We start from the raw sequence: 25,252 nt of genomic DNA, 5'->3' as shown, positions 1-25,252 counted from the left end.
TGGAATTATGTGAGATGTAATCGTAGGGGGAGACTGGGTGAAGGATAACTTCTTGTGAATGTATAATTATTTCAAAATAAAAAGTTAATGAAAAATGAGCAAATGATTTGAACAGATGCTTCACAAAGGAAGATATATGGATGGCAATAAGCACACAAAAATGTGCTAATCATCATTGGTCATTGGGGAAATACAAATTAAAACCACAGTGGGCTACCACCTTTCATCCATTAAAATAGCTTTAAAAGAAAACTGACAGTTCCAAGTGTTAGTGAAGGTGACAGAGTAACTCGAACTCCTATGTTCCTGGTATGAAAGCATACAAATACTATACAGTCTTACAATCCCAACCCTAGGTTTTTACTGAAGAGGAATGAAAACACCCACACAAAGACCTGCATGTGATGTTTATAGCGGCTTTATTTATAACCGCCACTGATTTTTAAATCAGGTGTTTGAAACAGAATGTTGAATTAGTCCATTAACTGCTGTTTTTCTTTTTTCATATTCCTCCATCTCTTCTTCCTTCTCCTTTTGTCTTTTATCTCTTCCCTCTCATTCCTCTTATTTTCATTTAGAGTAGCAGAATGTGTTCGATGCAAAATACAGTTAAAAGATGTCATCTGATGGAGTGCTGGCTATTTCTCTAGAGGCCTCACAGAATGGTATTGTCTTGTTGATAACACAGAGTTCTGAGTCTAGCCCACAGCCTCATAGGCTCAGAAACCTGACTTTTGACAGGATAATAATCAAATCCATTCCCTAGAGTCAGACTCAAACATTACCCAAAATAGAAAGACTGAAGGGTAGTCAAAATGCTAATTTATAAATTTACTAAAAACATACCTTTTAAACAGATTGGAATGTTTTCTTTGACAAGTGGGAAGGGAACTTGGTGAACATGGGAATGAGAACAAGCATAATTGATGCAAATTGAATGTTCAAGATCTGGCTGGCTGTTAAGATTCATAGTTGGACCACAGCAGTCTGTCATAGCATGGATTGCAGTAAGTTTCTTTTTCCTTGGACACACAGCATATACTTAGTTTGATGCTTTCCCTCCTTCGTTTAATTTGCTGACCAATTTCTCTTCTGATGAATACCTTAATTGTTGTGATATGTTAAAACCTTCCATTTTACATTGATCCACAGAACTGGCATCAAATGCTCAAAATGTAGCTCAGAATCTGCCAAACAAAAATTCTTTTGGACTCAAAGGTATGAGTTTTTTTTTTTAATTTCTTAGTTAAGAATCTGATAAAATGCTTAAAATATCTTCCATTTTTATCAAGGCTAGCTAATAAAATTTCATCAGATGAATGTTTTTAAACTATATTTTTACAGCTATTTGATAAAATAATTGTCAGCTTTTGATAATGGAAGTGTTTTTCACATTGGCCTTCAAGGTGACACAGATTTTTGTATCACTGCTGTCCTTTTTTCTACAAGGCTGCCTTATATGTCCTTTTGATAGAGGGATCAAGTTAAACTGAACGTAAAGCATACATCTCAGATTTATTGTTTTAAGCTAAAAATAAATTAATGTCATTGAATTTTTCTCATATGTTTGATGTGAAGGTCTGTAGGTCTACAATGGGGGGCAAGGTCTTCCTGTAAAATTTTAATATTCCAAAATAAGATTAGGACCTGACTCTGTATTCTTCTGTATCTAATGTCATGTAGTTTTTAGAGTCCGTGTGACTAGGGTGGGTCACTGTGACAGCTTGACCCTGACTGCTGACACGGGGCTTCCCCTCTGTTGCTTGACATAACACCTTACCATGTTGGACTTCTGCTTACAATTTCATACGTTGTCTTCTGCCTGCTTTTAAATGTACTCAGGGGGCTTCCCTGGTGGCGCAGTGGTTAAGAATCCACCTGTCAGTGCAGGGGACACGGGTTCGAGCCCTGGTCTGGGAAGATCCCACATGTCGCAGGGCAACTGAGCCCGTGCGTCACAACTACTGAGCCCACGCTCCCTAGAGCCCTAGAGCTGCAACAAGAGAAGCCACCGCAATGAGAAGCCTGCGCATCGCAACGAAGAGTAGCTCTCGTTTGCTGCAACTAGAGAAAGCCCACGCGCAGTAACGAAGACCCAATGCAGCCAAAAATAAATAAAATAAGTAAATTTAAATGTACTCAGCTTCTCATCCTCTTCTACATGTCTAAGTTTACATTTTAATTATTTTCATAATACTCCTCTCTAAGTGGTAGGTCAGTCTCTTTATATATCATGTATAAGAATGTGTGTTTTAAATTAGTATCACTGAATTGTACACTTAAAAAATGATTACCGTAGTAAATTTTATAAGTATTTTGCCACAACTTACACATTTTTGGGGAAAAAAAAGGATGTTCTGAACTTTAGGTTAATTTTAATATTTTGTAATTTTTTGTAATGCCTCATCATTGTTTCTCTCCCCTGGAATCTCTTCTTTTTTTTTTTTTTAAAAAAAAATATATTTATTCATTCATTTATTTATTTGGCTGCACCAGGTCTTAGTTGCAGCATTCGGGCTCTTAGCTGAGGCATGCGGGATCTAGTTCTCTGACCAGAGCCTCCTGCATTGGGAGCGCAGAGTCTAACCACTGAACCACCAGGGAAGTCCCAAATGTCCCTTCTTAAATATCTGTTCAGATATTTTCCAGCCTTCAAGGTTTTTGCTGTGAGTCATCTTCCCCATAAAGTTTCTCTTAGCATTCTAGCTTTCTGTAACTTTTTCATCCTGTAAATTTCCAGTGTATTAATCAGATTCATGTAATTTATATATCATTCAGTAATATACTATCCTGATCACTCCCTAAATTTTTACTTGCCTTTTCAGTGAGATATGACTTTGATACCTACCATCATGCTTTCTTTACATGTAGGCTTTTAACCCAGTATTAGTTGGTTGATGATTGATGATGAAAGGTTCCTAAGGAAAATTCATCATAAATTGTTTCCTGTTGTAATCTTAGTTGCTTTGAAGGTGAAAGTTTTATGAATTATTTTTGAGGCTTTTTCTATTTCTTGACTAGAGTGTTCCTAAATCTGATTAGAATGAGCCTCAGCTTTTTATAGAATTTGCAGTCTTTAGAGTACTGTCTCCTATGATGAATTTGACAGCATGAACACAGGGTAAGTTGGATGGAGGCGGCACCAAGACCACTATGTACCGGCCATCTTTGAAATTAGTCCACTTGTAAACTTTTAAAACTATGCATGTACTTAGACAAAAGTCTGGAAGGAAATATATTAAAAGGTTGGAGATTATGTATTAGTACTTAAGAAAGGCACTAGTTAGTACTTAAGAAAGGAAGATGATAGTGAAGTATAGGTGGCTTGCCTTGGATTCATTTAGCTTTGCGTACAGTGTGCTAAGAGGCCTGTGCAGGGGTCTAGAGATGCAGGTTCCAGTACTGATTTCTGACTGGGACTAATTGCACCTTGTGTTTCTTCCCTTAAACTATTATGTCTTTCTGCTTTCGTTTATGAAAATATTTTAATTCAAAGAGATGTTTTGGGGGCACATAAATTGACAGTTGTTTTGTCACATTTCTGGAGAAATTATGGAAACCATTTAAAGATATGATAAATTAGCCAAAACAAAGGATCAGATTGTCAGTTCAAATATTGAAACCTGGGACTTCCCTGCTGGAACAGTGGTTAAGAATCCGCCTGCCAATGCAGGGGACACAGGTTCAAGCCTTAGTCCGGGAAGATCCCACATGCTGCGGAGCAACTAAGCCTGTGCGCCACAACTACTGAGCCTGTGCTCTAGAGTCCGCGGGCCACAACTGTTGAGCCTGCATGCCACAACTACTGAAGCCCGTGCACCTAGAGCCCGTGCTCCGCAACAAGAGAAGCCACTGCAATGAGAAGCCCATGCGCTGCAATGAAGAGTAACCCCCGCTTGCCGCAACTAGAGAAAGCCCACGCACAGCAATGAAGACCCAATGCAGCCAAAAATAAATAAATAAATTTGTTCTAAAAAATATTGAAACCTTTATCTATCAAGCTTTACTGTTATTTCAAGGATACATGCAATTTAGAGGGACAGAGGAGCAGGGAGTTCTTCCCTGCAATGTATATGCCCTGGGATCCACAGTATAGGTGAAGTCTCTAAGTGGTGTGTGTAGGTTTCTCACACACCAGAGAATGTTTTCAGGTTTGAAACATCTCCGTTTTATAACCACAGAGTAGCATATCTTGGGTGGTATTTTTACAAGGAGCCATGCTCCATAAATCCATAGATTCTATTTTTGTTTGCCATGATCAATCTTTTTTTTTTTTAAACTTAGCAATTATTATTTTTTTAATATATTTTTTATACATTTATTTTTATTTTTATTTTTTTAATTTTTGGCTGCATTGGGTCTTCGTTGCTGCACGCAGGCTTTCCCTAGCTGCAGCGAGCGGGGGCCACTGTTTGTTGTGGTGCGCAGGCTTCTCATTGCAGTGCCTTCTCTTGTTGCGGAGCATGGGCTCTCGGCACACGGGCTTCAGTAGTTGTGGCTCATGGGCTCCAGAGCGCAGGTTCAGCAGTTGTGGCGCACGGGCTTAGTTGCTCCGCGGCATGTGGAGTCTTCCCAGACCGGGGCTCGAACCCGTGTCCCCTGCATTAGCAGGCGGGTTCCCAACCACTGCGCCACCAGCGAAGTCCTGCCATGATCAATCTTAAATTAGGGACATCCTATTGAAAGCATTCCATAGAAAAGGACTCTTTTCTTAGGTGACACCATCAGTTTAGTTATTAGGTTATTGACATGATTCCAAGGAAGTTAGATCTGTTCATCTGCCCTTTTCCTTCAGGGGTATGCCCTTCCTTTTCCCACACACAAACCTCATTGTAAGGCAGGTGCTCAACTTATTTCTTCCCATTGAAGGAACTGAAAACATTCACAATCCTACTTCCTGATGGTGGTTATAGTTAGTATCTTGGTGTGCTTCCTTTTAAAAGCATTTTATCTGGGTATGTGTTTGCACGTATGCTTTAAAATAATGGGAATATACTTATACAGGATCGCTGAGCACTAATGTCAGCATATCTGAGCTCATATGCTTTTCTTTAAAGCGTTTAATTGTTTTATATATAAATGATTGTTCTGTAAGAACTGTTTGAGCACATTTTCTGTACCTGCTCATCAGGAGTTAATAGCCACAGACCTTATATGAATAGGACTAATGTTTAGCTTTGCTGGAGACCTATTAGGAAACCATACAGTGGAACTAATATAAAAAGCATACTTCTCAGGTCTTTCCTGATGGCACGGTGGTTAAGAATCCGCCTGCCAATGCAGGGGACACGTGTTCGATCCCTGGTCCAGGAAGATCCCACATGCCGTGGAGCAACTAACCCTGTGCGCCACAACTACTGAGCCTGCACTCTAGAGCCCATGAGCCACAACTACTGAGCCCAGGCGCTCTAGGGCCCACATGCTGCAACTACGGAGCCCGCATGCTCCACAGCAAGAGAAGCCACTGCAATGAGAAGAGTAGCCCCTGCTCACCGCAACAAAGCCTGCGCACAGCAACGAAGACCCAGTACAGCCAAAAAAAAAAGAAAAGCCTACTTCTCTAAATTTGATAATCCACCTGAAATGAGGGCCCAAAGCAGAGCTGCCTTATACTGAATTGTGTTCTCTTTTAAATATATATATCATAAGGAACTCCTTGTTAAACATATTTATTTGTGCTGTGCCATACTTTCTTTCTTAAGGCAGAATTGCTTGGATATCATCCAAAAGCAATCTGAGACATTGCTTTTGAGTTTTTGTGGATAGTACTTAGCCAAGTTGCGTTTGAAAACATGACTGATTTTCTTGAGATAGATTAAGAGCCTCATATTTCTTGGATTGTAAACTATATTGCTAATGATATATGTGATATATCTTGTGCTGTACACAATAGAGAATCACTTGGAATCAGACATTATTTGACTTTGTGGTGTAAACTGTGATTGTCAACAGGGGCCTGGAAGAATTCTGTGGACGAGTGGACAACGGAAGACTGGACTGAAGATGTAAGTGTTTAGCACCAGATCTGACCATCTTTCTTTTGGATTCTGGTAGGGGCACATGTACTTTGAGGAAAGCTTGAGACACCTTATGGCTGTTCTTGGCTCCCTTTCAGACTTCTGTGATTACCATGTTGGTTTTTTAGCAGATGCTTCTCAGAAGGAAGTTGGTGTTTTCAGGTTTTTGAGAAACTTGGTTTTAAAGCAACCGTTTAAAAATGACCAGGTGTTGGGACTTCCCTGGTGGTTCAGTGGTTAAGACTCTGTGCTTCCAATGCAGGGGGCACAGGTTCGATCCCTGGTCAGGGAACTAAGATCCCACATGCCACGTGGTGCGGCCAAAAAAAAAAAAAAAAGACCAGGTGTTAAATAGGAGTGACATCATTTTTTCTCTATCTTTGTTTTATTTGGCCTGATAACTAGCTGATGCTATTATCCTGGCCTGTGAATGATACTTCCTCTTTATAACCTTTTTATTAAAGGAGACAGTCTATGTTTTGGGTTTATAGTTGAAATTAACCTGAATAAATCATTCTGGTTCTAGGCCCAACCAATTCCCTTTTCAACTAGACTGGCTCTTTTTGTATTCCATAGACATTTTTGAATATACTGTACTAGCTTCTGGGTCGTATTCATCTCTAGGTTCTGTGTTCAGCGTAAGATATCTTAACCATTTTTCTGTTCACTCTTAAGGCCCAGAACAAAAGTATGTACATGTTAGAGAGTTACAGCTGACATTGGAAGGGAGAGAATAAAGGGTTTACAAGTATTGACCTTCAAAATTGCATAAAGTGACCCAGACTTTGAGATTTTATTTTTCTTTTCGAGATTATTCCCCCTCTCCCCATTTTGTACTCACAAACATTTTTTAAAAAGAAACAAAACTGCACTTGTGCTTTCTTTCTTTTTAGCACTATTTTATCTGACTTGTTAGGGAATGAGCTGGGTAGGGTATGAAAAAGAAAGATATGCTCATTTGATTGGAATTTTGGAAATTTAGGGTTTTTTATTTTCTTCTGCCACATACTAACCATAAGTCCTTGGGGTATGATGTCAGCGGGCTCTCTGTTACCTGTAATCTGAGGAGACTGAACTAGATGGGTGGCTATTAGAATCAGTGGAGGGATGGTACCAGTGATGTTAAGAAGTGAGAATGAGCAGCCTGTGGACACCATACCTTGTTTCAAACAGAGCTGTCCTACTTTTAAATGTTTTGTGTTACTAGAATTTTTGCTAAGAGTTTGTTGGGAGAAAAAAAAGCCTTCCAGAGCTAAAAGCTTTATATCTCCTTGTCTGTTGTCTGGGTCAGTAGGCAGGTTAGAAAGTCAGCAGGCTGTCAGAGGGCAGATGACCTGTATTCAAATTCTAGCTGGGTTGACCTGTTGACCTCGGATGAGGCATCTTTCCTTTCTGAGCCTCCTATTTTTCGTCCCTAAAACAAATATCATAATAACTGTCATGCCTAACTGATGGGATTTTTCTGTGCTTCAGATGAGGTCTTATGATGTAAGTCTGCTAACAAGCAGTTCAACTGTACACACATATAGACGGTAATATTCTGCTGTATGGACCATATTGAATCACAATATAATTACTGAAAAGAATTACAATAGGGAATTTGGGCATCTTCTTAGGAAATATCAAAATTACTTCAAAGTTTTCTGACATATACAAAGTAATGGTGATTGAAAGGTGAGTAATCTAAAATGCAAATCCTAAATTCCTTCTAGAGCTTAGGAGAAGAAAACTGCAATTTTCTGTACTCTACCAGGTTAGATGTAGTAGATGTAGATAAATGTAGTTCTCATTTTCCTTGAACTTAATATTTTCAAGGCTTTAGGTCTACTCTATTGTTACTTTTAATAGAATTACTCCTTAATTGCTTCTGTCTTAATTTAATTTGTAAGATTCTTTAAGGCAAAAATGGATTCCTTAGAATTCTTAGGGTACTACCTTGGATTAGGGTGCAGCATAGCATAAGCCTTTCTTGTTGAAACAGTATAATCAATTCAGCACTTTTTGTTTTTACGGAGAATGAACATCTACTGTCTGCTCTGCCCCTGCCTTAATGTCAGTGTCTTAGGAAGTCTGATTTTATGCCGGGTTTCAGAGTTCTGAGACATTTCGCGTTGTTAAGAATTACAGCAGTCTTCAAATAGCATTTTCATTAATTTTTCACATTATGTCATTAGATCAACAATATCAGCCTTTAAAAGCCCATGCCCCACTTTGAAAACATAAAAAGAGTCTGCCTTTCAACAATGTCAGTTGAGGTTTCAAGAAATTTTATCCTGTGTGCCTTAAAAGTACCTTAAAACAATCTCAAAACAATTATGTTGAGTCAGAAAAGTCAGACAAAAAAGACTGCATGTTTAAAAATTCCACTTAAAATTCTGGAAAATACAGCCTAATCTGTAGTGACAGAAAACATATCGGTGGTTGCCTGGGGACGAAAGTGAGTGCTCGAGGAATTGATTACACAGGGACAGGAGCAAACTTTTAGGGTAATAGATACGTTCATTGTCTTGATCTGGTGATGGTCTAACGGAGTATACATATGACACAACTCATTCAGTTATTCGGTTTGAATATTTGCAGTTTATTGTATGTGTTATACCTCAATAAAATTATTTTGATAAAAACAGTAAGGAAATCTATGACTAGTAAACCTATTACTAATAAACAAAATACTTAAAACCATTTGTGTTTGGGGAAAGAGAACGTCAATTATTTTGCCTTTTCAAACTTTCCTACTCCTTTTTGGTGTTTATATAGTAACATTAATGGTGGTCTTTATCGGTGTTCTCATTTTATATAATGGGAGGTAGGATAGTGAAACTGGGGCTTGAACTATGGCACAAGGGTCTGCCTTTACTACTTCACTTTCTTGTTTCGCTGATGTGGAATTATCAATCTAAATTTATCTTCACCATAAGAAAATTATGTGCCATGATCACTTGTATATTTCTTTTCCTTTGACCACCTTTTGGGTGAACTAGAATAAGAGTACCAGTGACTAAAAATTGTCAGGAATTTGATACATTTTGATTAAAATAAAGATTAAAATAAGATTAAAATATTTTTAATCCTTTCATTACAGCTTTCTGAAACAAAGGTCTTCACTTCCTCATCTGTTCCAGCAGAGCATCATGTCACACCTGGGCAAAGGTAAGCGCTTTCCCCCACCTTCTGTTTTTTACTCAAAGCATAATTGAAATTTCTTGCCTCAGGAGAGTTGTTTTCTTCCTCAGATCTCTTTCTGTTTTTTACCCTTTTTTTGACTCTCTTTCTGTTTTTTCTCTTTTTTGTGTAAGACTTTTATTTTATCCCTAACTTACTTGGTGAGCTGACAGAGCCTCCATCATTTCCTAATTTGTTGTGATCACTGATGAATTAAAATAGCAGTTATGTTTGTGTTAGAATTTGTGACAGAGATAATGTTAAATCTATTTAGTGGTTCTTTTTTTACTTTTGTAAGCATACTGTTTTTGACAGATAAACTTAACAGAACTATCCTTTGGTTTCTTCATATAATACCATTTATTTAGATCTTCTTAGGGTAGTACAAACTTCTCATTTTATATGGGTTCTACTAATTTTAATCTACTAATTTCATAGATTACAGAAAAGGAAGGAGCTTTTGGGGTAATAGAAACATTGTTAGAATGTGTGCAGAAATGAATTATTGAAAAGCATTTATTTGCATCCTAGTGTTTACAGTAACTCTAAAAATCTTTTATTATGGTTTCAAAATGCAGTGATCTAGAAGGATGAGAGCCTGGATATATATGACATCTGAACATTGAAGACAGTTTTGAACCCAACATGCTCAATCTCTTGCTAAATGTGATGGTTATAAGACTTCATTATAGGGAAATAAAAATGATCAAAGGTTATGTCTTGCAATATATTTTGTGAATTGCTCAGAATTTCTCCTTAAACGGATATAACTTCTGCATTGTATGTAGTACTCGATGAATTTTATAGGATCATTTTCATTAAAAAAATAAGAAGTGGACCTTTTCAATGGTTATTTTTCAGAAGACAGTGCTGGACTGTTTTTCATGCATATATCTTATCAATCTTTTGGAATCGAACTTGGTTCTAGTTTTTTTACTAATGGAACTTTTAAGATGGGTCATATGTAATATAACCACCATGGATTTGTATCCCTAGAATTAGGCTGTCATAAGTTAGAACATTACCTTGGGGTCCAAAATACTAGATCCCATAACTTCAATCCGGTTATGGGAACATGAGAGTTGGTAGTGTATAAGGAGGGAAACTTAGGCCTAAGAACTTTGCTATATATCACAAGTGAGTTTTGAATTATTTGACCTTCCAGAATCTGCCTCACTGGCATGGTGAGAGTTTCCGTTAGGAGAACTGCCTGGGAACTGAGCTTTAAAAAGATTTAATGGAGCGAATTATCATGTTAGGTCATCCTGTGGAGAAATTAGTGGCTCATTCCCATGTCAAGTAGTATATTATTTGGAAGATCATTTCTTCCTCATGCTTTCAGGTTTTAAGACCATGATTCTCAAATTTGAATCTGTCTGTCTGGGGACATTATAAGAATTCTAGTTAACAGAGTATTTGTTAATATATTGTGCATTTTTTCCTAAATAATTAAGAGAGAAATTATATGAGATTTATATAAATGTAAATATATTATTGGATAGAATGCAGAACTTACAGGAATATTTATGATAAATGTCAGACTGCTTCAGTGGTCTAGTACGGCTTTGGTCCTCATTCCTCAAAAATATGGATTCACTCTCCTTTAGGAAAGTTTAAGAGAGACTGGTTTCAAGTGATAAAGGGAGCCAAATATTCTAAAGGAAACAAGCCAAACTTGAGAGAACTGTTTAAGTGTACTCAGTTGCTCCAGGTTTTCAAATCGGTTGTCATTGTGCATTTCTGTGGAAACATCTTAATGCACCTTTTCGTTTCTCTTCTCTGCAAAGCCCTGTTTCAGTCTCTGTGGCTTGGTATGCCTTTTTGGGGAGGAGGGGCGTGCAGCGGATGATTGATTCCCTGCTTTTGGCTCCCTTAAACTCCAGTTTCCAAAGGTTTTCGTCACTGGGATTATTTTTAGCATGAACTTATTACTTTATATTGATTCACTTCTCAAATTCATTTTTTTGGTGAGATTTGCTTATGACTCAATTCTTCATTTGCTTTTTTGTCTGCTTAGTGTTGATCTGGTAGCCTTGCTCCAGAAGCCTGTTCCTCACAGTCAAGCCTCAGAAGTCAACTCCTTTGAAACTTCCCAACAGCAGGGCTTTGGCCAAGCCCTTGTCTTCACAAATTCTCAGCACAGCAATCAGATGGCACAAGGGACTGGCATCTCCACTGCTGTCAATCCCTACCCGCCTCAGAGTCTGGTAACTCACTTTTATTTCAGTGTGGGATTTTAAGGAATGTACCCATGAACAAATGTATTCTAGAATGACACATGCCTTATGATTATTTTTTACATATAAAAATTTCTGTACTAGATCTCAGTCCAGAGAACAATGATGTGATCATTTCCAAGCACATATCTGATGATGCCATGTGGAATTCAACTACTGAGTTTTCTGGATGAAGATAAAAATACTTCTTTATGATTAGTTGAATTATGAATTAGTTTAGTCATAATCATTTAGTTAGGCATCCTTCTTACTAATGATTTTTTTTCTTGGATTTTGTTTCAAAGTCTGTCTCTATACTTAAGATGTTAAATTTTCATTTGTTTTCCAGTTTACTTAAATGCTAATGTTTGTGAGTATTGGCTTGCTAATATGCAAGAACAGTTCTTTCTGGGTCTGCCTAGGTTCTTACATTTTTTGCAGTTTTATTTGTTATTCCAAAAAATTATGTAGTAGAGGCCCTTAAAAATTTGAATGTGTTTTCAATGAAACAGTGCCATCTGTTGCTGCATATATGACTCTGGCTCCCATAAGAATTAAACTCCCATCAGAAAGAAGTTTAGGAACCTTTAGTGAAGCATATGAAGATAGGTGATGGGAATAAAAGAGCACAGAACGTGAAAGAATGTAGCTACAGAATGGTGAACTCAAGTTCCTATCCAAGTGTTGGCAGTTCTGAGTTGGCAGAGGGGAGGTTGGAAGGACTATAAACACAGATCCACAGCTTTCCCTAGTGACAGTTACTTTGGTTCATTCTTTGCTGTGTTTTACCTGAAATCTACAGTTGAGAAGTGGAATTTCTTATGAATACGATATATGATAATCACCCTCTCCCACTTGACTCAAAATCCTTTGCTGTTCCCTAAAAAAATGGAGAATTGAATAGGTAAACTTTTCATTGCTATCTTCTACTCTACTGATGTCAAGTATAACTGGCTTGGGAACTTGACATTTTTAGTGCCATTGTTGATAGTGTTTGAGAGGGTATCAGTGCTTGAAGTCGGTCGGACAGGCCCAAGGCAGGGTGCTGTCTCTGTTTTGAGAGGGCCCAGTAATACCCCTAAGTTTGATTGAGCCATCCAGTTCCTTTCCTCCATCTGCCACTGGTATACTGATGTGATGTCCTTGCTGACTTGCTGGAATCATAGGCCACTGAGAGCGTAGATAAGACGTGAGTTGAGTTTCTGTTTTTGTTTCTGTTTTTTACAGCATCCCTCAGGTATGTTGCTTTTTGTTGTGGACAACATCTTGAGAAACTGGAGTAAGAATTGTTTGTTTAGCATATTAGAGCAGTGGTTCTCAACCCTACTATACTTTTTTTTTTTTTACTATTTATATTTATTTATTTATTTATTTGGCTGCATTGGGTCTTGGCTGCGGCACGCAGGATCTTCATTGCGGCATGAGGCATCTTACACTGCGGCGCGCGGGCTTCTCTCTAGTTGTGGCATGTGAGCTCTAGAGCGCGCGGGCTTAGTTGCCCCACGGCATGTGGGATCTTAGTTCCCCAACCAGGAACTAAGCGTCCCCTGCATTGGAAGGCGGATTCTTATACCACTGGACTACCAGGGAAGTTCCAACCCTACTATACTTTTATAATCATTGGAAAACTTTAGTTAGTAACATTAATAATGATAATAATAATAAAATTATACCAGATTCTACACAAGACCAGTCAGAATCTTTGGGCTTGGGAGTTGGGCACTTGTGTGCGCTTATGTATATGTGAGTGCATGTGCACAAGTGTACCAATAGACACATTTGTAAACTGCCCCCATTGATTGAAGTGCGTAGGTGGAATTAAAGTCCTGTGCTAAGTGTTACCTAAAGCAAGGTGCTAGTCATTGATGCAGTGATGTCATCGTGTTGTGAAACACACAAAGTGCGTTAAGATTAAATGCTGAAACAGGATAGAGATTAGGTAAGAAAAGAGAGAAAGAATAGAAGCATCATCCAAGAAGCCTTTATTATTTTTTTTTTTACTTTCACCAAGAACTTTATTGAACAACGTATTCACCCTTTTGTTCCACTACCTTCTGCCATTTTTCAGGCAACTTCATAATTCCATCTTTCCAAAACTTTTTGCCTTTTTGAGCAAAGAACTGTTCCAGGTGACTTTTACAGTCTTCCAGGGAATTGAAATTTTTTCCATTAAGAGAATTTTGTAAAGACTGAAATAAATGGAAATCCGAAGGTGCAATGCTTGGTGAATATGGCCAATGAATCAGAACTTCTCAGCCAAGCTGTAAGTTTTTGCCTGGTCATCAAAGAAACATGCGGTCTTGAGTTATCCTGATGGAAGATTATGTGTTTTCTACTGACTAATTCTGGATGCTTTTTGTTGAGTGTTGCTTTCACTTGGTCTAATTAGGAGCAGTACTAGTTGGAATTAATTGTTTGGTTAGAAGGAGCTCATAATAGAGGACTCCCTTCCAATCCCACCATACACACAACATCACCTTCTTTGGATGAAGACCGGCCTTTGGTGTTCATTTCGCTTGCCCCATGATCTCTTCCATTCCACATTGTTGTACAGTATCCACTTTTCATCACCTGATGTAGATTCCTGTAGTTTCTCTCTCTTCCTCTTCTTTTTCTTACCCTTTCAAAACAGAGCGGCGCGCGTGGTGAGTCTGGCCTCCAGCCGCTGGGCCCGACGCTGACGCCCCACCTCCAAGAAGCCTTTATTGAACAAGTAGGCTTGAGCTGGGTTTTGGTGGATTTATAGCAACATAAGAGTAGTGTAGCAGGCAACATGAGCACAGAATCAGGAGTAGTGATAAGTAATGTTAGCACAACTGTTGTAATAGAAGCAGATTCTGTGTTTGATGTGCAGTAATTGCCGACAACCTAAAGTTTTGGAGAATTTGGATATCTTTAGAACAACTGGGATAGATAGTCCATGCCTTTGGAAATTGATAGCAGAAATAATTCAGCTTTCTAGATCTGACCTCTTGATGGAATGCAAATCATTTCTATTTTTAACCTTTAAGATGGTTATGGAAAGGTTTTTATTAAAATATTTTTAATGTTTGCTTGTTTATTTATTTATTTATTGACCACACTACACGGCATGTGGGATCTTAGTTCCCCAACCAGGGATCGAACCTGTGCCCCCCTGCAGTGGAAGCGCGGAATCTTAACCACTGGAACGCCAGGGAAGTCCCTGGAAAGTTATTTTTTTTGTTTTGTTTTTTAAATTTTATTTATATATTGATTGATTGATTGCTGTGTTGGGTCTTCGTTTCTGTGCAAGGGCTTTCCCCAGTTGCGGCAAGTGGGGGCCACTCTTCATCGCGGTGTGCGGGCCTCTCACTATCGCGGCCTCTCTTGTTGCGGAGCACAGGCTCCAGACGCGCAGGCTCAGTAGTTGTGGCGCACAGGCTTAGTCGCTCCGCGGCATGTGGGATCTTCCCAGACCAGGGCTCGAACCCGTGTCCCCTGCACTGGCAGGCAGACTCTCAACCACTGCGCTACCAGGGAAGCCCCGAAAGTTATTTTTGACAAAGGACTTACCTTTCCAGAAACTGAATGATCGTGATAAGTAAAAATGCAGTTGATCTGCCACTGTATGTTGTCTAGTCATAGGCTTTCATTCTCATTGGGAGCGTATTTGGTGTAGTTAGTCATCTAAACACCTTGAAATAAACACGGCAGTGTCCAGGGAATCTGCTCAATGCACAGATATCATCTGTTTAATTCATATCTGATTTTGGACGAACTTTTTAAGTAAGTACTGCGACCTGCATCTAATCTTGCAGGATGACCTGATGGCTGACCTCTCTGTGGCTAAACCTATTAAAAACATAAAAAAGTTAAAGACTGTATTTTGTTTTTCAGGCTTGTCTCTGTCGTTTTATTCATGGTATTTCTCTTTACTTTAAAAAAAGTAGTATTGTGTTTGTGAACTTGGGACATCACTTTTTAAATAAAAATCAATTTCTTAAAATCTAGGGAAAATATCCCCCTTCCCTCTAACCTCTTTTTAAAAAAATTTTATTTATTTATTTATTTATTTATTTTTGGCTGCGTTGGGTCTTCGTTGCTGCGCGCAGGCTTTCTCTAGTAGCGGCGAGTGGGGGTTACTCTTCGTTGCGGTGCGTGGCCTTTTCTTGTTGCAGTGCACGGGCTCTAGGTGCACGGGCTTCAGTAGTTGTGGCACGTGGGCTCAGTAGTTGTGGCTCACAGGCTTAGTTGCTCCGCAGCATGTGGGATATTCCCGGACCAGGGATTGAACCTGTGTCCCCTGCATTGGCAGGCGGATTCTTAACCACTGCGCCACCAGGGAAACCCCCCTCTAACCTCTGATATCAGAATCAGGAAGGACTGTTGGATTTATGTAGTCAGATCTTGTTGCATAGTAATGTTTTCATGTAGTATTTACTCAGATGATTTTTACTAATTCAGAATGTTTTAGGTTATAATTTTTAAAATCCTTGTGAAAATACATGACGTGTTTTAGAGCCTATTGTAGAAATTCTGTATTGCTGAGGACTTTTGCTTTTCTTTCCCTTTAAAGTCATCCGTCCTTGGTTCAGGATTTGGAGAGCTTGCACCTTCCAAAGTGGCAAACATCACCAGCTCCCAGATTTTGGACCAGTTGGAAGCTCCGAGTTTGGGCCAGTTTACCACCACCCCAAGTTCACAGCAGAATAATACAAGTCCTCCCACAACCGCTTCTTCTTGGGACCTCAAGCCCTCAGCATCCCAGTCCTCAGTCCTTAGTCATTTTGGTAAGTGTGCATTTTGGTAAGTGTGGTGGTTTGCCCCTAGTGAGGGCATGCCGAACATTAGCAGAGCAGGTTGACTTTTGGACACTAATGTGGATTTGACCAGACATATTTCTTTTTTAGTAGAACTTCTGCAGAGTTGCTGAGTTAAATCAGTCAGCTTGGCATTGTATAAATACCTGCATTTATTTGTTAATATTAGTAGTAGTAGTAAGTACATACCTTGAAGAGATGTGCAAAAGCATGGGAATAGTCATGCAAATATAAGGAAACAACACTTTGAATAAATGCCTAGACAGATTTTTTGAGCTTTATTGGAATAAGAAGGTGGAATGTGGACAACACTTTAAATCACATCCTCTGGTTGCTTTCTGATTCTAACACATGTGTGTATCCACCATGATTTGGTCCAGCCTTAATGTCTGTGGTTTATAATTTAAAGGCATCATGTGTAAGTTGGATGTTTTCTAAGCTGTACTCCCATAGACTTTGTGACATTAAACCACCATTTCCCACCAACACACACATGCCACAATAGCAGGCGGTTACTTTAACCATGGGTCAGCTGTCTGGTTTATGTTTAGGGTGTACTGAGAGACATGGAAGCACATTTCTCTGCTGAATGAAATGGTTTACTGTTATGGAAGTACCTGAGACTACTCTAGGTTTGAAGTCATGTCTACCAAGAAATTCACTAAAGATTCAGTGCCCAAGGTTTTTACTGGGGGACTGGTTACATGGGCACCCTCTACCTAGTACAAACCAAAATTGTAGAATCCCAGAAGGAAAGCAAGTATTCAACATAAACCAAATTGTACAAATAATTGAGGCGTAGAGAATCCCTTTTATCAGTTAGAGTGTAGGCATCCTTTGTCTAGAACATACCAAAATTCCCTGTTCCCAGACAGAAGCTGAGAGCCCATCTGCAAGCTGGCATTTCTGATGGCAGCTATAGGCCTCCTATGTATGTTAACTTTTTTCTGCACACTTAACAGATGAGTGGTGTGAGTTTTTAGATTTGAGCGTGCTATTCCCATATTCTTTAAAAGCCTGTCTTTTTTGTGCATGCCTCTAATATCAAGCCAAAAATAGATTCATCTATGATGGAAATATACTAAGTCATGGGATGGCAAACCTTCAACTGGATTTGCCACCTGTTTGTGTAAGTACACTTTTATAGGAACAGAGCCACAGCCATTCATTTATGTTTTTCCTATAACTACTTTGAATCTACAAAGGCAGAGTTGAGAATTTGCTAACAGATGGCCTTCAGAACCTAAAATATTTACTGTCTGGTCCTTTACAGAAAAGGATCGCCAACCTCTATCCTATATGACAGAGGTAGCATTTCAACTCAATGGTGGAAAGATGGTTTATTTCTGTTTGGTAACTGGTTGGAAAATGGAAGTTGGATCCCTAACTCCCACTCTTCAGCAAAGTGCCAAATGAATGAAATACCCAAACATAAATAATGAATCTAGAACAATAATAGAGAAAAACATGGGAAGATTTTGATATACTGTGTGTGAGGTAGACCTTTCTAGGTATGATAGAAAACACCATAACCAAATGAAAAGGGAGACAACCTGTGGAAAAAAAATTCGTATCATAGGCAAAGGGCTAACTTCCTTAATATAAAAACTAACTAAAAATCAAGGAGACCAACAACGAAGTAAAAAAATGGTCAAGAGAGGGTATGGACAGAGTTCATAGGCAAAGAAAACTTAAGTGTATGCAATGATTTTCAGCCAAACTTATATCATTTTTTTAAAAAATTTATTTATTTTTGGCTGTTTTGGGTCTTCATTGCTGTGTGCGGGCTTTCTCTAGTTGCGGTGAGTGGGGGCTGCTCTTTGTTGTGGTGCACGGGCTTCTCATTGCGGTGGCTTCTCTTGTTGCGGAGCACGGGCTCTAGGCACGCGGGCTCAGTAGTTGTGGCGCACAGGCTTAGTTGCTCCGCGGCATGTGGGTTCTTCCCGGACCAGGGCTCGAACCCATGTCCCCTGCACTGGCAGGTGGATTCTTAACCACTGAGCCACCAGGGAAGTCCCGAAACTTATATCATTTTAATTTGTGTCTTTTCTGCCATTTTTCCACCAATCGAACTAGGAAGGATAAAAGTGTGGTTTTACAGTATGTTAAAAAGTTTGTGTTCTGTCTATGGATAGGAATTTTGAAGTGTTTGTCAAAATTTAAAATATAGTCACTCTTTGAACCAGCAACTGTATTTTAGCAATTGATCCTACAGATATACTTGCTCTTGACCAAAATGTCTTACGTAAAAATATATTCATTGCAGCATTGTTTTTCGTAGCAAGAGATTGGAAAACCTAAAAGTTTATTAATATAGTACTGGTTTTAAAAATCAATACCTATGTACGATGGATTACTTTGTAATCATAAAAATGAAGTAGCTCTTTATACATTAATGTGGAACAGTCTCTGAAAACTAAATGGTTTGCGAGGAAGCAAGATGTGTGTGTGTGTGTGTGTGTGTGTGTGTCTCTATGTATATATACTGAAACAGTATATCTGAAGATATTCAAGAAACTGGGTACTGTGTCTGCTTCTGTGGATCAAATTTGAGGATGGGGTGGAAGGGTGATTTGTATTCATATCACATTCATATGTATTTTTGTACCTTTTAGATTGTGTAATATCACACATGTTACTTACTGAAAAAAAATCAATAAAATAGTTTTCAGAAGTTAATACAAGATACCTATTCCCCACCCCATATGCTTTGGCATAAACTGAATCTCCTCTCTGCATAAGACATTAGCTACGAACCCATTCAGGTGTTCTTTTCAATCTATCATATACCAGTTGCTAAACATTATAGACACACGCACGCACCGCGTTTGGGATTCAGCTAGAAGACAGTTGGGAGAAACTAGTGATGACAGCAACCCTTCAGCATCAGTGATGGTGGAAGAGGGAGCTGTGAGCTCATGTGCCTAAATGATTGATTGTTGCCCTCCACCCCCACCCCCCCCGCCTTCTTAGACTTCAAATCTCAGCCTGAGCCATCCCCTGTTCTTAGCCAACTGAGCCAACGACAGCAGCAGCAGACTCAGGCAGTCACTGTTCCTCCTCCTGGGTTGGAGTCCTTTCCTTCCCAGGTGAAACTCCGAGAGTCAGCACCCAAAGACAGCAGTACCTCCACTGTGAACAAACTTCTGCAGCTTCCCAGCGTGACTGTCGAAAACATCGCCATGTCTGCTCACCAGCCACAGCCTAAACACATCAAACTCCCTAAGCGGCGAATACCTCCAGCTTCTAAGGTGGGTCTTCCGGCGTGAAGTCACGGTCCCAAAGATGGACGTATTTTGACACTTAGTTCCTGTGGTAGTTTCAAGTACATAGTTTGCTGCTTTATGAGGACTCGGTCATTTCTGAGCAACTGGGCTAATACAGAGGGAATGGGTTTGTGCTAAGAGACAGGGACTGTCCATTCAAATTACAGGTCTGGCTCAGGAAATCTGATGGTCTTGTGTATTTAACTCAGAGGACCTGCTGTTCTTACATATTTAGCTGTGTTCTGTAGACAGAGGACGAGTGGTTCGTTGACCAGGTAATGCTTTCATTAGAGGCCCCTCTTCTTCACTCATCCTTCACCACAATCCTCCCCCCTCTCTTTGCTCAAAGAAGCAGTTGGTGGCACTGACCATTCTCCTGTTAACTTTTTTTTTTTTTTTTAAATCAGTCACCAATTTTATACACATCACTCTATACATGTCAATCCCAATCGCCCAATTCAGCACACCACCATCCCCACCCCACCACAATTTCCCCCCCTTGGTGTCCATACGTTTGTTCTCTATATCTGTGTCTCAACTTCTGCCCTGCAACCCGGTTCATCTGTACCATTTTTCTAGGTTTCACATACATGCGTTAATATATGATATTTGTTTTTCTCTTGCTGACTTACTTCACTCTGTATGACAGTCTCTAGATCCATCCACGTCTCACCAAATGACTCAATTTCGTTCCTTTTTATGGCTGAGTAATATTCCATTGTATATATGTACCACAACTTCTTTATCCATTCATCTGTCGATGGGCATTTAGGTTGCTTCCATGACCTGGCTATTGTAAATAGTGCTGCAATGAACATTGGGGTGCATGTGTCTTTTTGAATTACGGTTTTCTCAGGGTATATGCCCAGTAGTGGGATTGCTGGGTCATATGGTAATTCTATTTTTAGTTTTTTAAGGAACCTCCATACTGTTCTCCATAGTGGCTGTATCAATTTACATTCCCACCAACAATGCAAGAGGGTTCCCTTTTCTCCACACCCTCTCCAGCATTTGTTGTTTGTAGATTTTCTGATGATGCCCATTCTAACTGGTGTGAGGTGATACCTCATTGTAGTTTTGATTTGCATTTCTCTAATAATTAGTGATGTTGAGCATCTTTTCATGTGCTTCGTGGCCGTCTGTATGTCTTCTTTGGAGAAATGTCTGTTTAGATCTTCTGCCCATTTTTGGATTGGGTTGTTTGTTTCTTTAATATTGAGCTGAATGAGCTGTTTATATATTTTGGAGATTAATCCTTTGTCCGTTGATTCGTTTGCAAATATTTTCTCCCATTCTGAGGGTTGTCTTTTCGTCTTGTTTATGGTTTCCTTTGCTGTGCAAAAGCTTTGAAGTTTCATTAGGTCCCATTTGTTTATTTTTGCTTTTATTTCCATTACTGTAGGAGGTGGATCAAAAAAGATCTTGCTGTGATTTATGGCAGAGTGTTCTTCCGATGTTTTCCTCTAAGAGTTTTATAGTGTCCAGTCTTACATTTAGGTCTCTAATCCATTTTGAGTTTATTTTTGTGTATGGTGTTAGGGAGTGTTCTAACTTCATTCTTTTACATATAGCTGTTAACTTTTTAATTTTTCTTTGCTCTGTTCCTTTCTCTCTCTTTAAAAAAAAAAATCATCTTCCTTTTTCCTTCCTTTCAGCCTTTCACTCCTTGTTCCTCAGGCCTGCCCACAGTGCCCTGGGAACCCAGTGCTTGTTAGCTTTGTAGGCCTTTGGAACTTGGAATCTCTGACCTCTGTGGCTGACATCATGGTTTTGCTTTTTCAGATCCCAGCTTCTGCAGTGGAAATGCCTGGTTCAGCAGATGTCACAGGATTAAATGTCCAGTTTGGCGCCTTGGAATTTGGATCAGAACCATCTCTCTCTGAATTTGGATCAGCTGCAAGCAGTGAAAATAGTAGCCAGATTCCCATTAGCTTGTATCCGAAATCTTTAAGGTATATAACTTCCCTCTTCTCTCTCCGGTTCTGACTGAATTAAGTCCTTTGCAAAGTAAAACAAAATAGAGCCTAAGAAATCACCTGGTGGAGAAAAGACACCCTGTAGTGATGGGTTTGTGCTGTCATCACCAGTATCTAATTACAGAACATTTCTTCCATCACCCTGGAAAGAAATCCTGTGCCTGTTAGCAGTCACTCCCAATTTCCCCCCTCCCCCATCCCCTGGAAACCAGTAATCTGTCTCTGAATTTGCCTGTTCTGGACACTGCACATAACTAGAAAAATGCAATAAGTGGCCTTTTGTATCTGACTTCTTTCACTTAGCCTAGTGTTTTCAAGGGTCATCCATGTTATACTGTGTATGCATTTTGTTTCCAAATAATATTTCATTTTGCAGATACATCACATTTTGTTTATTCATTCATTAGTTTATGGACATTTGGTTGCATCCACTCTTTGGCTATTATAAATCATGCTGCTATGAAAATTCAGTTAAAAATTTTGTGTGCTTTCATTTCTTTTGGATATATACCTAGGAATTGCTGGATCATATGGTAACTCTCATATTTAACCACTTGAGGAACTGTCAAACTTATCCCACAGAGGCTGCAGCATTTACATTCCTACCAGTAGTCTATGAGGGATGCAGTTTCTATACATCTTTGTCAACACTTACTTTCTTTCAGTGGAATATTTTATAAATAGAGAATCCCAGATTTTAGATTCTATTTTATTAAATATTTTACTTTCTAGAACCAAAATATGATAATTGCTTGAGTTCCCTTTTCTAAGGATGGACTCACAATATCTGGATTCCTTAAAGATTCTTAAGGATTCTTAAAGATGTCACCCTGCCTGTCAATTAAATTAGGTGGGTCTAATTTGGGAGGGGGGGAGGGGTGGTTCTTTTGAATCTTCAGTTGCATCATTTAAATAATGCAGTAGTAACTGTGATTAAAAATCTTCCAACAAACAAAAGCACAGGACCAGATGGCTTCACAGGTGAATTCTATCAAACATTTAGAGAAGAGCTAACACCTAACCTTCTCAAACTCTTCCAAAATATAGCAGAGGGAGGGACACTCCCAAACTCATTCTATAAGGCCACCATCACCCTGATACCAAAACCAGACAAAGATGTCACAAAAAAAGAAAACTACAGACCAATATCACTGATGAACATAGCTGCAAAAATCCTCAACAAAATACCAGCAAACAGAATCCAATAGCACATTAAAAGGATCATACACCATGATCAGGTGGGGTTTATCCTAGGAATGCAGGGATTCTTCAGTATATGCAAATCAATCACTGTGATACACCATATTAACAAATTGAAGGATAAAAACCATATGATCATCTCAATAGATGCAGAAAAAGCTTTTGACAAAATTCAACACCCATTTATGATAAAAACTGTCCAGAAAGTGGGCATAGAGGGAACCTACCTCAACATAATAAAGGCCATATATGACAAACCTACAGCCAACATCGTTCTCAATGGTGAAAAACTGAAACCATATCCTCTAAGATCAGGAACAAGACAAGGTTGCCCACTCTCACTACTTTTATTCAACATAGTTTTGGAAGTTTTAGTCACAGCAGTCAGAGAAGAAAAAGAAATAAAAGGATTCCAAATCAGAAAAGAAGAAGTAAAACTGTCACTGTTTGCAGATGACACGATACTACATCTGAGAATCCTAAAGATGCCACCAGAAAACTACTAGAGCTAATCAATGAATTTGGTAAAGTAACAGGATACAAAATTAATGCACAGAAATCTCTCGCGTTCCTATACACTAACGATGAAAAATGTGGAAGAGAAATTAAGGAAACAACCCCATTTACCATTGCAACAAAAAGAATAAAATACCTAGGAATAAACCTTCCTGAGGAGACAAAAGACCTGTATGCAGAAAACTATAAGATAATGATGAAAGAAATTAAAGACGATACAAACAGATGGAGAGATATACCATGTTCTTGGATTAGAAGAATCAACATTGTGAAAATGACTGTACTACCCAAAGCAATCTTACAGATTCAATGCAATCCCTATCAAGCTACCAATGGCATTTTTCATAGAACTAGAACAAAAAATTTTACAATGTTTATGGAAATGCAAAAGACCCTGAATAGCCAAAGCAATCTTTTTTTTTTTTTTAAATAAATTTATTAATTTATTTTTGGCTGCATTGGGTCTTCGTTCCTGCGTGCGGGCTTTCTCTAGTTGCGATGAATGGGGGCTACTCTTCATTGCAATGCACAGGCTTCTCATTGCGGCGGCCTCTCCTGTCGCAGAGCACGGGCTCTAGGCGTGCAGGCTTCAGTAGTTGTGGCATGTGGGCTCAGTAGTTGTGGCTCGCGGGCTTTAGAGCGCAGGCTCAGTAGTTCTGGTGCACAGGCTTAGTTGCTCTGCGGCATGTGGGATCTTCCCGGACCAGGGCTCGAACCCATGTCGCCTTCATTGACAGGCGGATTCCCAACCACTGTGCCACCAGGGAAGCCCCCCAAAGCAATCTTGAGAAGGAAAAACGGACCTGGAGGAATCAGGCTCCCTGACTTTAGACTATACTACAAATCTACAGTAATGAAGACAGTATGGTACTGGCACAAAATTAGAAATATAGATCAGTGGAACAGGGTAGAAAGCCCAGAGATAAACCCACGCACATATGGTCACCTTATCTTTGACAAAGGAGGCAAGAATATACAATGGAGAAAAGACAGCCCCTTCAATAAGCGGTGCTGGGAAAACTGGACAGCTACATGTAAAAGGATGAAATTAGAACACTCCCTAACACCATACACAAAAATAAACTCAAAATGGTTTAAAGACCTAAATGTAAGGCCAGACACTATAAAACTCTTACAGGAAAACATAGGCAGAACACTCGGACATAAATCACAGCAAGATCCTTTTTGACCCACCTCCTAGAGAAATGGAAATAAAAATAAACACATGGGACCTAATGAAACTTAAAAGCTTTTGCACAACAAAGGAAACCATAAACAAGACGAAAAGACAACCCTCAGAATGGGAGAAAATATTCGCAAACGAAGCAACTGACAAAGGATTAATCTCCAAAATATACAAGCAGCTCATGCAGCTCAATGTCAAAAAAACAAACAACCCAATCCAAAAATGGGTGGAAGACCTAAATAGACATTTCTCCAAAGAAGATATACAGATTGCCAACAAACACATGAAAGGATGCTCAACATCACTAATCATTAGAGAAGTGCAAATCAAAACCACAATGACGTATCACTTCACACTGATCAGAATGGCCATCATCAAAAAATCTACAAACGTTCTTCAGAACCGAGGGGCAGGACAGGAATAAAGACACAGATGTAGAGAATGGACTTGAGGACCCGGGGAGGGGGACAGGTAAGAAGCTGGGATGAAGTGAGAGAGTGGCATGGACATATATACACTACCAAACGTAAAACAGATAGCTAGTGGGAAGCAGCCACATAGCACAGGATGATCAGCTCGGTGCTTTGTGATCACCGAGAGGGGTGGGATAGGGAGGGTGGGAGGGAAATGCAAGAGGGAGGAGATGTGGGGATATATGTGTATATGTATAGCTGATTCACTTTGTTACACAGGAGAAACTAACACACCACCATTGTAAAGCAATTATACTCCAATAAAGATGTTACCAAAAAATAAAAAGTAATGCAGATGATCCTGGATTGGATCCTGCACGAGAAAAATACACAAATAAATAAATAATGCAGTAGTGTAAATTTGTAGTTACAGATATGTTTATTTAATTTAGAATATGACAATAAAGAGATGAAATCACTCTACTTCATGAAAACCTGTAAAGTGACACAAATTTATGT

The 25,252-nt window shown here is 39.1% G+C and overlaps 1 protein-coding gene and 1 non-coding gene across 10 annotated transcripts in view; both read left to right on the top strand.

Annotated features, from left to right (window-relative positions):
- The window catches only part of UBAP2 (ubiquitin associated protein 2), a 124,020-nt gene that overhangs the window by 81,713 nt on the left and 17,055 nt on the right, over nucleotides 1-25,252 (top strand). For 7 of the 9 annotated variants that reach the window (XM_061200504.1, XM_061200500.1, XM_061200503.1 and 4 more), the window contains exons 9-15: nucleotides 1,153-1,218; nucleotides 5,953-6,005; nucleotides 9,100-9,167; nucleotides 11,197-11,386; nucleotides 15,933-16,146; nucleotides 19,150-19,427; nucleotides 21,225-21,394. In XM_061200504.1, the coding sequence (XP_061056487.1) occupies nucleotides 1,153-1,218; nucleotides 5,953-6,005; nucleotides 9,100-9,167; nucleotides 11,197-11,386; nucleotides 15,933-16,146; nucleotides 19,150-19,427; nucleotides 21,225-21,394 (1,039 nt within the window). The remainder of the gene's footprint in view (nucleotides 1-1,152; nucleotides 1,219-5,952; nucleotides 6,006-9,099; nucleotides 9,168-11,196; nucleotides 11,387-15,932; nucleotides 16,147-19,149; nucleotides 19,428-21,224; nucleotides 21,395-25,252) is intronic. The other 2 variants (XM_061200505.1, XM_061200501.1) reach the window with 1 other exon arrangement.
- On the top strand, nucleotides 11,507-11,587 carry LOC133098463 (small nucleolar RNA SNORD121A). The gene has a single exon (XR_009702165.1). It is a non-coding gene; the product is annotated as a small nucleolar RNA SNORD121A (small nucleolar RNA).

The sequence above is a fragment of the Eubalaena glacialis genome, chromosome 9 (genome assembly GCF_028564815.1).
Source record: "Eubalaena glacialis isolate mEubGla1 chromosome 9, mEubGla1.1.hap2.+ XY, whole genome shotgun sequence".
NCBI classification, from domain to species: domain Eukaryota; kingdom Metazoa; phylum Chordata; class Mammalia; order Artiodactyla; family Balaenidae; genus Eubalaena; species Eubalaena glacialis.
Note: the sequence above shows the minus strand (reverse complement) of the source record. Positions and strands in the feature narration are given on the sequence as shown.